Here is a 13,378-nt window from a genome sequence, read left to right as displayed (position 1 = left end):
TTTTACCTGCATCTCAAGTTTTATTCAAAGCTTCCCAACAGAAACCCACAGAGTACAGATCCAGTTATAAACTTTACTTGATCAACCAACATACATGAAATCTGAGTTATTTGACCTTCCCTGTTTCCATTACAAACACCAAACATGATCCGGATCAGATCTTCATCAGACGCAGGTCTGGTCTGGTTAAGCTTCTGCTGTTGTAGGAAGAACCTTCACGTAGAGGGTCTTGGTGTTCAGAGAGTGCAGAGAAGACGCCTCCAGCTCTGAAACACAACCATAATTAATCAGATACGGCCAACAACTCAACATTAACAATCACACACTGCCTTTGTGAGACTCTGTACGTCTGTAGAAGACGGGGCTAGGCTGCTAGCTTCTCGTCTTATATGAAGAGAGTCTGCGCTCTGATGAAACGCTAGATGGACTCATGTCGTCTCTGAGCTGAAGACCCGAGCGCTTGACGGCCATCTTGCCCTACACATCTGACAGCAGAACAGCAGAGGCCTCTGGGATACGACCCACTTTCTTTAAGACATCAACAAACAAACAAACTTTCTTCTGATCTGCTGGGCTTCAGACAAACAGCATGAGTCTGATGTTCAGAGAAGAAAAGGGTTCTGGTTCTGAGATGAGAAACAGAACGTGGTGAATTGTGCACTGTGTCTTTAAGATCCACTGCTTGACGGAGAGGTCAACACAATGTGAGTTCAGGCTCAACACAATGACGGCGAGGTGTCCAGGTCCTGTGGATCATTATTTATTCACATGTTGTTGGTTTTATTCTCCAAATTTTAAGTCCTGCCAATAACCAGAGTTTTTTTTCTTACGTCACGGTATTCAATAGGGTGTTCTAGCTTTTTCACTTGACAGTATATCTCTAAAAAGTATCTTATTATATATGCAGGAAATGGTTTGTCTGGAGTCACGTTTCTGAACTGACTATCAAACCCGTTACATCTTTATTTAAACAAACACCTGAAGTTTCGAACAAGAAACCAGTTAGACAGCATCGATGCAATATTTAACAAAAATAGAGTTTGTTAAGTAGTTGTTATAAAAAAAATTTAGTGTAAAAAAAGAGTAGTGAAAGGATCACTAGAAGAGGTGCAACCAACCAGAACTACACAATCTTCATTTAACAGGGTGAAGGTATTGCAGCTTTTCTGCATTGGTTCTTATGTTAGTGTGTGTGTGTGTGTGTGTGTGTGTTTTATTGTTGTATTAAAAGCCTAACCAGGGACCGGAGATGCAAATGCACATATGCAAATGACAGCAATGTTATAGTGAACTGTCCCTGTTAAATAAACTAATAATGAATAAATGCTGAAGTTCTGGAGGTCAGGAGTGAAGGTGGACCTGGTCACTGCATGAGAACACTACAGGATATGACAGACACTATCTTATATTACTGCCTCTTTCATGCATCACGTAATTCTCACCAATTATTGCTGAATATCCTGCGGTACGTTATGTTTGTATATTATATGTGGAAGTGCAAACACTGTTAGAGGCTCCATATATTACATAATCAGTCGATTCAGACTGTGACGTGAACGAGAAACGTGTCTAATCAGTTGAAGGCGTAGTTGGAAATCAACGATGTGATCAATAATGCTTTTGAACTAGTGAAAGTCCTCTTCCTGTCGTCACGGACACTCACCGCTAAGGACTCGGACGCCTCTGATAGGTGCTCAGAAATAAAACAAAATACCACTGATGCTTGGATGGAACGGTAGTCTTTGGTAACATTTAAAGATAAATTACGCATCATTACAAGCGCCTGGGAATCTTCTGCTACCTCATGATTTGATTCATATTCGTTTTTATACAATTTTGTTCAAATGTTATGTGCTCAAAACACAGCAGCTGATTCCTTTAACTGTAACTATGAACCTCCCAATACACCACAAATAATACACTTCCCATTAGGGTTACGATCTGAACACCGGCAATAAACATCAGATGTGAGGAAAAAGAAAATATTTCAATGCTTTCTCTCACAATTACATTGTTGGATAATTATACTGTATTAAAAATGTGCCCAAGCTGTTATTAATACGCAAGGCACTGAAAAAGCTCGCCATTAATTCACCATTCACCAATTCAACACAACTGCTAGCAAGCGGCTAACCATGTCCCTTCAGAGGCTCCATGCAGCTGCTTTATATAGTGACTGAAAGAGAGGAGACGTGTAGCTCACCGTCTGTCAGCTCCTCGTTCAGGTACAGCCGCAGCTTCCTTCCTCTCAGGCCGAAGACTTTAGCCGCTTCTCGCAGCAGATCGGGGAAGAGCAAGGCGTTCTTCCCCACTGGGTTCATCAAGAGCAGCGTGGCCACTTCTCCGGTCTGACACTCTACAGGACACACACACACACACACACACACACACACACACACACGTCTCTGAATTTGCTTCCTCTCTGATTCATCGCACTTTTGAGTCAAGAAAAAACATCAACAAAAAGGTTTCTGAATTTATGAAAACAAGTAGTGTCTGAAGCCACCAGTCTGTAACATTGACACCAACCTCAACACAAAATGAGAAACACACGACAAACGTTTTAAAATGCATTTAAAACAAAACAGATAAAGATGTAACATACTACATGCTCAGCTGCCTTCTTAAAGGGACAGTTCTGCCCCAAAAAAAGTAATCATGTCTTTAATTAACCTTATGTTTTTCCAAACTTGACCTTCATTCATCTTCATTTGGTTAAATTAGTGTTCTGAAGATGAACAGAGGTCTTATTGGTTTGGATCAACATAAGGCTAATTAATAACAGACTATCCTTTTACTCTAAAATAAATCTGATGTGAGCAGTGTTTTAGTATTGCAGCTTTTATAAATATATCGTATGCTTTTATCGTTATATTTTGTCATTTTTATTATTTACATTTTATTTAGTTTTGTTAAAGAGGCCCACGGTTTTGATCCATTTTTAAACACACATAAGTGTTCACAGACACACACACACACACACACACACACACACACACACACACACACACACACACGTGAGGGTGAGAGCGAGACGCACCGGCTGGACTGGCGTTCACGAGCTGCAGGTTCACATACGGACACAGAGGAGGGTCGGAGCCGCTCACGTCTGCGGGACTCGAACCCGAGGTCACCGTCAGCGTTTTCCCGCTCAGGGACATCAGGTCAGTCCCAGCGGTCAGCGCTGAAAGACACGAACACACACATCGTCAAAACGTCTTTGTGTGTGAAAACTCAGGAGACGAGAAACACACACACAAACACCAATCAAGGACCTGATTGAAAACACACAGCGCTCCTTCGCTGCACTCCAAACAAAGACAGACGGGCCAAGAAACAAACCCTGACCTAAATGAAACCACGCCATTACTCCTGATCAACGGCAGGGCTCTTAAAGAGAGTCAAAACCCTGCTTGTGAATGTTTTACCTGAACGCTGTGTGTTCGGCCAATAAACCCCACGGCGATGTCTTTTGAATTATTTGATTAGAAACATTATGATGTAACTACTTTTAAAAATCCCAAAATATGCTTTCCTGTTGAAAACTACAAATACTGTAAAAAATGCATTTGATGACGTTCTCTGCACTAAAGAACAGGTAACACATTTTCCTTCAATAGTTGTTCCTTTTAGGTATTGGTAGGATTAGGAAGAAGACACTGATATGTGCTTCATTATTACTAATAAATATATATAGTCTAGTAATATACATGCAACTAGTTGAGAGACTCTAGCATAAAGTTTACAATTCTGATACTGAAGCCTTAAATTGTGGATGTGCACATGAAGTTCTCGTGAAGGTGTGCTGGTGTTTCTCACCTGTCCTCCCGCTGAATATGGTCACAGGTGCACCGTTGAGTCCGAACACACTACAGCAGACGCTCTTGAGCCGCTCCACGCCCAGCGTGTCGTCACCCCTGGGGTTCTCCAGCAGGATCACCCCTCTGAGGAGAGCGTGAAGGACCAGAGTCAGCGCCACCAGTCAGGAGCGTGTCCTTCTCTGAGGAGCTTACTGACCTTGCTGTTTGTCCTGAGAGTGACCCTGAGGTTGACGAAGGCGCAGGCGGCGGAGGTCAGAGGCGCCTGAGACGCCGGACCTCTAACGATGGTCAAGTCCAGGTCTGAGCCCTTGAGCTGTCACACACACACACACACAGTGCCATCACACACACTCAGGTCGTACGAGACGTGGGTGACTTTCGTCTTCGGCAGAAAGCTAAAGATGTTTAACTCTGAGATTCATAAAAGAAAGTCAGTGGCTGTAAATAACAGTTTCTCCTTTCACTTCATAAAACCTTAATGTGCCACCAGGAGGTATTCAGTATTTCATATATTTTTTGTACCTTAAAGTGATACCTAGCCAATATCTTGGCTGACCTGAGGATGAGTAAACGAACGGCAGATTTATTTAAATTCAAAATCAATTGCAATTAATATAATATTAAATGTACTACAAATATGAACACAGTACTACAGAGGCACCTCTGAACTAAATGAGCCGTGTTCACGCAGCTTTCCGTGTCTGTGTTTATAAGCGCACGATTGTGGAACGTTTGGTAAATACATTTAGAAAAAGGTGTTAAAATATGCGTCTGGACTTGAAGCTTCTTCAGCTCTCATCTCTCCACACACACATTTTAACGAACAGGAACACTTTCATCAATCAACTGCCCAAACTTTCTCCACGCTTCATCTCTAAAGAATAAACAGGGTGTAAAAGATATTCTTATTCTCTCCGAGCAGTTCTGCGTTCACCCAGAGCTGTATTTTTTAAGAGCCTGCTGATGGAAGAGCTCTGGTCACCTGTGTTTTCTCCTGGACGATCACGCTGGAGCTCTGGGCCACAGGATAGGGCTTGAGAGGAGCTTTAGTGGTGGCCAGTATGAAGTCAGTGTGTGCTCGGATCACTTTATCCAGGTATTCTCCCGCCGGCTGACTGCTGTAATACACCGTGATCTCATCCGACGGGACCAGGTGACCCTGAGAACACACCACAACAGAAAGAAGACGCAAAGAAAATACATCATGCACGCCATATATACATATATAATATTACACTGCGCCTACTGTTATTGCAAATACATTATTACAATATAAAAGTACTGTTTTCTCTGTGAATATCTGTTAAAAGGTCATTTATCTGTGTATTTTCAGCATCATTACTGGTCTTCAGTGTCACGTGATCTTCAGAAGTCATGATAATGTACTGATTTACTGCTCGACAAACATTTCTGATTATTATCGAAAGTCAAAACACTAGTGCTGATTAATATGTCTGTGGAAATAATCTACTGTAACATTATAAATGGGCTTCCTGTCACTTTCCAGTGATTTAATGAGGAATATTAATAATAATGAGAAACCATACCCAAACATTAGATGATTCTGAAGAATGATTAGATTAATGATTACGTAACGGGCCGCAAACTCATTAAGATTCGGAAGAATCGCGTTTTCTGAAGATCAGCAGCTTCTTCGGCTGATCATTTCTTTCACACGAGTCTCTCGAGAGACGAAGAACAGCTCATTTAATCGGCCTTCAGTTTAAGAGTAAAAACAGACGTGCGCTGGGAGACGGCAGCGAGCTCTAATCATCTTCCCAAAGCAGACGCGTGACGAAACCAACGGGCTTGTTGTGGAAAATACAGGCCTGGGCATTCGGAGCTTTGAACAACACCAAGCACGCTCTTCTGTCGCATGGACGCTGAAAAATTAATTCCTCCCATGGAAAATTCCCTCCGATTTCTTCGGACTTTCAATAAGAGAGGAATTCGAGCCTGGCAGGCGTCCCGGCCCTTCCCCCTCACATATAGAGCGCAGTGGAAAAACCTTTGTTTATTAAGAAAAAAGAGGCACGAAGTAAGCCAGGGGGCGAGGGAAGGAATCTGTCGACTTTACTCAACTCCACACAACTTCAAAGCGCTGCCCGTCTTCCGGTGCATTCTGGGTAATTAAGCTTTATGAAGCCGCTCGACGCATGCAGAACTCTGGGGTGAAACAGCATCCTCACGAGCCTGGGAAAACAAGTGAGCCGGACCCGAGAGAGAGCCACAAACACTTCCTTACTAACAGAGTCACGGTAACTAACCCTCACTTCCTGAGAAACTGGAGCTACATATCGCTAAGAGAAGCCCCTGAATAATATCCTTTCCATCTATCAAACACAAAAAAATGATGTCTTGTCTTTCTGCTTTACGAGAAACACGACCAGCTTCTAGATGCAGATCGCTCGAGTTATCACGCCTATTACACACATGACTTTTTCAGAGCGCATGGAGGAATCTGTTCGATAAATCCATTTCTGTTGTAGTTTATACGCATTACTTCTTACTGGATAAAAAGTTTACCAAACGTGAGCATTTTTAGAATTGATGATCATCGTGATATCGTGACTTTTTTACGACAGCCTGCATCCTTCCTCCGGTCTTTAGTGTGACGTGATCCTTCAGAAATCATTCTCATCACACTTTTATTCATCAAGGACGGTTAAACCAAGCGACAGTAAAGACATTTGCTACAAAAGGTTTCTATTTATGATAAATGCAGGGTTTTTTAAACGTTGCATGTATCCATGAAGTGTAAATAAAACCTATCACAGTTTCCGCAGAAACATTAATCATTGAGAGTAAACAGAAACGTCTCTCGGTTTGACAGATATTTTTGATTGTAGTAATATCTTTGAAAGCACCTTCTTGCGCAGCTTCTGGATGCGGTTGATGACCTCTCGGGCCACACCCTCGTCCTGCATGGCCTGATCGGGCGTGACGTCCAGAAGAACCAGCACCTGTGAGAACACAGAGGTCAGCGGAGGTCACGAGGAGAGTGTCCAGACGGAGCGAGAGCAGAAGAAGCACCTGAGCGTCCGAGTGAGCCTCGTACTGAGCCGGCGTTCCTGAGCTCTGATCGAAGCTGTACATCAGACGCAGGTCGTCCTCCAGCAGCTCGTGACCGTCCACCACGATGGACCCTGCAGGAAAAACAACAGAGCCATGTTTAATTTTGACCTATACAATCTACAAAATACAGCTGCTTCTGTGCTCCTAATCTACATATTTACAAATAGGTTTCTGTTGGTAGAACATGTGAGTAACTAAATGAACTCTTTGTGAGGGACCAGAGTCTCCAGGAACAGATTCACATCATCAGCGCACGAGAGAGAGGCATGAAGACGCTTTAGAGCTATCAGATCAGATCTCCTCCCAAACTCACGAGCCTTTTCATGAAACCTTTACAACTTATTACCAGTTTACAAAGTTAACCAAAAATGATCCTTATGTCTCCATGAAATCCACTGGCGGTTCATCAGAAAATACATAAAGAAAAAGAAAACTGTAATTAATTATATTTTTACATATATTCAGTCCTGTTCGCTTTAAATTTTTCCTCATTTAATGAGTGCTCAAAAATTATCAATTTCATTCATCTTTTAAAATATAATGAAATAAAAAACTTTCTGTTTTAGTTTTGGCAAAGTGCTGCAGAACCATCACAAAAATCATTCATCCTATATAACGGATTGCTGTGAGGCCTCCAGACGTCTGACTTTCTTTGGCGTCTTCACACGCAGCACACTCCAGCATCCGTCTCAGCCGCATGCTATTCACTCGTGTGCTTGTTTGGTGGTCTTTTACCTCCACCACGCTTCCCAGTCCTTCTCCTGGAGACTCTGAGTCTGATGAGTGTATGCGGTACATGCCTGTCCTCTGGAAGATCTCCAGCTCTTCACTCTTCAGCTCTTTGATGGAAGCAGTCACGGATTTAAATGCCCCTTTCAGCCGTTTGCCCAGCACCATGTGATCGGGTTCAGCTCGCAGACGAATGCCATATTTGTCCTTGTCAGTGGACAGAGTGAGCTGGCGGACATTCAGCTCCTGATGGGAAAAAATTACAAATCACACAACTCTGTGAATGACAAGATGTGAATCACTTTAGTGCTAGAAGAATGACGTCTAGCTTGTAAACGCCACTTTTTGACTGGAGGAAGAGCTACTACGGACTCGTATTTGAGTTTAAAACATCTTAACGCTGGATTAGTCTCATGTTTGGTCTTCCAGATGTTCACTGATGGACTGGATCGCTGTGGATTATTCTGAGGTTTTATCAGACTCTCATTCTGACGGCACCCATCCACTGCAGAGCTGGGTAGATTACTTACAAACTGTAGTAACCATACGAAACTGTAGTTATAATGTTAACATTCATTGCATTACAATATAAGCAAACTATATTGTGCTTACGTTTGAATCATTCATGCACATTTAAAAAGCATAATTCCCCAACATAACATTTTAAGTTTAATGTGTTTGAAAGACTGAAGCCATCCACAGATGTGTAACGGGGATACTTCTAATAAACATTAATGCAGGTGATGCAACGCTGAGAAAACGCTTTCTGAAAACTGAAATGATTTTCGTACATTCAGTGCTCAAACGCTGCGCAACTTTTACATTTTCTGTGTGATGTCATGATGTGACTCTGGAGTGAACTGATGTCTGGTTTGTTAGGATAGGAAACAGCAAAAAAAAGAAAGCAAAAACTGAGAAAATCATCTTTAAAGCTGGCCAAATGAAGTTTTTAGCAATGCATATTACTAAGCAAAAATTTACTTTTGAGATACTTTTCATATTATATATAGATAGATATAGATATAGCTCTGCTCTATGACTGCTTCTGTGCTCCAGAAACACTAATAATGGCTGATCTTCACTCAACAGTCACATAACTAACAGACTTTCTGATTATATTCGAGAACTAGGCTAATAAGAATAAGGAGAATCAATAAGTTGATCTACTGCTCTTTCTGTTTAATTTGAATCTAACTGTAATCTAATTGTGAGATAATTTTTGCAATCCGATTCTGTAATCCAGATTAAAGCATAATCAGTAACTAGAAGATGGATTAATGAGCAAGTGAAGAAGAAACACACTCATCCTAACCCGGGATGTCCTTGAGGCCCAGATCGGTTCAGTTTTTTTCTCGCGGAACTGAGCGAGAGGCCGCTTCATTAAATCAGGAGACTGCAGAGTCTCTCACGCTAAGAGAACAGAATAAAAAGCAGCTCAGATTGTCCTCCACGGCGATGTTCATCATCAGAATAAAGCACGCACCTGATTATAACACACTAAGTCATCAGAACCCGCAGGAAAGACACGCACAGGTGGGTAATGCAGAGAGCGCTATATATGCCGCAGGAACCGCCACGGATACGAATGCATTCAAATATCTGCGACTGGAAAAGCGTCGCGTTTCACGGCCTGCTCCGAAGCGATTTTCTCATGAATATATTTGCGCGAACGGATCAATGGCAGGCGTGTGCCGCCCCGGCGCTTTCTCCGCGGGGTGTTTAACAATCGAGCGCGGCAGACACGGAGACAGAGCGGCTAATTTTAGCTCTGAGGCCCGCCCACCCATAAAATTATTGCGGCAGGGGCTGAGATGAAGGATACACACTCACTGCAGACGTGTATGTGCTCAGACTGCTCGGGCCAGCAGGGGGCGCCGGACGAGCAGCAAACACTGGACACTTGATTCGTCTGATGAACAGCAGATCTCCATCCAGGGAAAGTGTGCAACATTTACACACGCTTATATATGCCAGGCGAACCTGCAACGCCATTTCAAAAACATATAGGCAAATAGAGGCTGGTGGGGTTGTATTTCCATAAATGTTTTTTCCATTCTGAGTATTTTATTTTTCAGCATATTGTCTGAATGATGCATTGCCGCATTACATGGAGCTGAGCGGCTGTGAGCGTGGGAAACAACCCAAAGTCAGCGCTTGGGGAAATGAAAGAGTGAATATAAAGAAGGGCCCAGGAGGAACGAGCTGGAGCAGACAATGCTGGCGCTTTCAAATCACCCGCCACGCCTCCTGCCTGCCTTTTTACAACAGCACAGATAAATATGCATGAGGCGGCATTAGCATAATGAGCTGCCTCTGAATAAAGAGCTCTCCACGCTAAGCTGACTAGTGAGAATAACCCCTGCACGCCTCTTTAAGTACATTTTCACTGGTAAAAACTAATCTGATGACATCTCGCGATGTTAAAACGAACTGGCACTGAGAATAAATCAGGTTTATCTGTAAATATTTATTAGGCTACATCTGTAAATGACCACTTCCACTTTTACTTTCTCTTACCTAAAAATAAGTTACTGACAGTCAAACAGGATTTATGCTCCTGTTATAATTAGAGTGCTTCGTTTTAAACGGTCAAAAGTAAATTAGGATTATATATATTCTCTGCTCATACATGCATATATATTTCACTAATCTTTCCTGAGAGCGACAGCACTGTCTGAGCAGCACGGGTGTGTTTCTGCTCCTCAGTGAATCAATCACAATGACTCTTAATTTCACATTTAAAATATCAAAACATTTATGCATTTGAAATGTTCAGATCAAAGCGCCCATGTCCTCATGCTACTCCTACAAACATCAACTCTGCTGATACTCATTTAATAACAGTAACAGGCTAAACGACATTATTAGAAATGAATGAATATAATGTAATAATTAGACTCAAGAGATGATGCGACATGATGCAAGAACGGCTTTAAGAAAATAAAGATGGCTAAGTAAAAGGTAAAAATCTATTAAAAGATTACGCTCTATGACTGCTATGAATGTGCACACACAAAAACATTAAAAACACCTTCCTCAGAGTAGTCCTGCACAATACTAAATATTAGAATTATCTTTATTAATAAACCCTAGAAAAAAAAAAAAATGTAGATATTATTTTACATTTCATTCATTTAAACACAGAACATCTTCACAAGCACACCCTTTAAATACAAGGAAAAGACATCTTTGTATCAGTGATACTGCATTCTAAAAAAGTTCCTGCTAAACAAATATCACCAATATATCTTTATGTTGTATTTACATTAATTTTAAGATTGAATGTGAATTTTTTGCAACATATAAGCAAATGTAAAAACTCCCATGTTAGGGCATTAATCACAACTCATTACAAAAACCGTGGAAGTAATTACACAGAGTGTATGTATATTATTTGTTCTCGACTGTGTCACAGGAACATCCCAGCTGAAGATAATGAGGAAAATACGCTCTGTTTTTGCCAAGAGCATCCTAAACGACTCAACAACAGCAAGCATACGCTCTGTTCACTATAAACTCTTCCATTTAGAATCGCCCCATGAACCTGCATTTCTGGCATCGTACTACCCCTAATATATATATATATATTTATAAATATAATAGCATATTTTTACAATTGTGTAACAAACGTGATGCGCACATGTGAACTCCTGACCTCCAGGATGTACTTTCTGCAGGGACTGGATGTCTCTGAGCGCCTCTGGGTCCTGATGGATCACCACCACCTCCTTCAGCGGGTACTGAAACAGAGCCCAGCGTCAGCAGATCAGCATCACACTCCACGACGCAGCTGACGCTCACGAGCCGCCTCACCTTCACCGCAGAGTCTTCCTGTCCCGGATCACACGGCCCAGCTCTCGAAGGACCGACTGCATCCGAGACACGGCGCCTTCGAGCGCGCTTTGTCAATCAGAGACTCTGACACACACACACACACACACACACACACACACACACACACACACACACACACACACACACACACGCACAGCCAGCGCAGAGCTGGGGCACATCAAAACAACCACGGCCAACCAAACAAGGAGCTTCTCGCTTAAATCTCAGTGACTTAAATCAAAATAAATGACTAAATAAATAGTTTGGTTGTATATATTTCTAGAAAGGAAGCCGAGGCGTGTGGCCCTGACGGCCTCCACGCCTCTTGACAGCAGGTCATCAACACCGAGAGAGGAACACTTAAACACATCAGTACTTCAAAGGACACTACATGAAGTTATAAAAGCATTTTACTGCACTGGACGGCTTTCAAACCGGAGTCCAGCTCATCAGAGGCAGGTACTTGGGAAATGTGTTTACAGCCGACGCAAAGGACACACTGAATCATGTCACGGCAAAGAGCGCCCAGATTTCACTTCTCAACATCTGACCAGACGCAATAAAAGCGCACAAACGCTTCTTCTTTTACAGCCGCTGATGGATAGAAAAGGAGGAAAACACTCATTTTCTTCCATCAAACTATCTCTTGAAGATATCAGCCGCTGTTGAATCACACTGACTTTACATCCGAAGAGATAAAACGATATATATAATTATTGTTTGAAAAACAGTAGAGCTGCATCAATTAAATGTGTTTTCTATGTATTATGACAATTGCGCTGCTAGAGTGACTGCAGGAATATAGTTATAAATAATGTTTCTGTATACAGTACATATCTAAAAGCTTGGAATGATTATCCATAAATAGAATGTTAAAAAGTACAATCGCTTATTTAAAGTAGAAATCTTTTTACAATGGTACCGAATACCATGAGGTCAGGAAACAAATACTTTTATTCAGCAAAGATGTGCTAATTGATCAAAAGTAAGAGTGAAGATTTACATTGAACTGCAATATCTCCATTTCATCCTTCTTTTATTCACTCAAACAATTGTAGTAGTGTTTCAACACTACATAAATCAGTGCATTATGATTTCTGAAGAACATGAGACACTGAAGACTGAATTATGATGCTGGAAATCAAGCCTTGATCCCAGCTAAATGACATGTGAATGTTGGCAAGGTCTTATATCTGATATATATCTTATAACTGTATATCTGGCTGCCAGTGTGTGTATGCTAGACCAGAACGTCTGTGTGCACCTGACATGAGGCAGCATGAGGTAGTGATGCTCCCGCCCTTCTCCACCGACGCCGGTCGATCAGATGACGCAGGGGTTCTGTGTACATCAGCCCCGTTTATGAACGGCGTGGAAAGGAGCCTGAGACCAAAAACAGGCTAAGGAGGCCAGGAAAACACAGCACTGAGAGCACAACGCTGTTCAAGTAACCATCACTATAAAAAGCTAAACAGAACATCCTACTCCTAACCTCCATTCTTGAACATCTGTCATCATCTGCTTGGTTTAAGTAACTGAACAATGAGGATTTATGAAGATTAATTTAAAGACAAGGACTCGGAATCGCCAAGAGGAAATGGGCTATTGACTGTCTCTCACTTCATGATCTATTTGAATGATTTTCACCAGATTGTCTACTGGGCTGCAGGTAATTAATTAGCACAGCATACGAGCTTCTACTGACGGCCAGCTTCTATCGGGCAGGAAGGATGATTAGATTTGTTATAGAAAATAAACACCTAATAATATACATTTAGCAAGCATAATTACATCAATTCATTAAGGTACAAATAACCTGGGTATTTGCACTATAAAGAAGTGATCATTTTGCTCTGAATCTTTTATGTGTGTGTGTGTGTATATGTGTGTGTGTGTGTGTGTGTGTGTATATATGTGTA

At 41.8% G+C, this 13,378-nt stretch overlaps 1 protein-coding gene across 1 annotated transcript; it reads right to left on the bottom strand.

Moving 5' to 3' along the window:
• iars1 (isoleucyl-tRNA synthetase 1) lies at window positions 1-12,957 on the bottom strand. The gene is given in 14 exon segments (XM_043252500.1): window positions 1-266; window positions 2,204-2,348; window positions 3,054-3,184; window positions 3,820-3,942; window positions 4,014-4,134; window positions 4,804-4,980; window positions 6,689-6,784; window positions 6,855-6,967; window positions 7,697-7,868; window positions 10,121-10,135; window positions 11,294-11,402; window positions 11,445-11,525; window positions 12,729-12,859; window positions 12,952-12,957. Coding segments are annotated over 14 exon segments (1,500 nt in total). The 3' UTR covers window positions 1-186.
• Between the last annotated feature and the right edge of the window lie 421 nt (window positions 12,958-13,378).

This window comes from Puntigrus tetrazona, chromosome 11 (assembly GCF_018831695.1).
Source record: "Puntigrus tetrazona isolate hp1 chromosome 11, ASM1883169v1, whole genome shotgun sequence".
In the NCBI taxonomy this organism is placed as follows: Eukaryota; Metazoa; Chordata; class Actinopteri; order Cypriniformes; family Cyprinidae; genus Puntigrus; species Puntigrus tetrazona.
The sequence above is the reverse complement of the archived record's forward strand: the minus strand, read 5'-3'. Positions and strand labels throughout refer to the sequence as shown.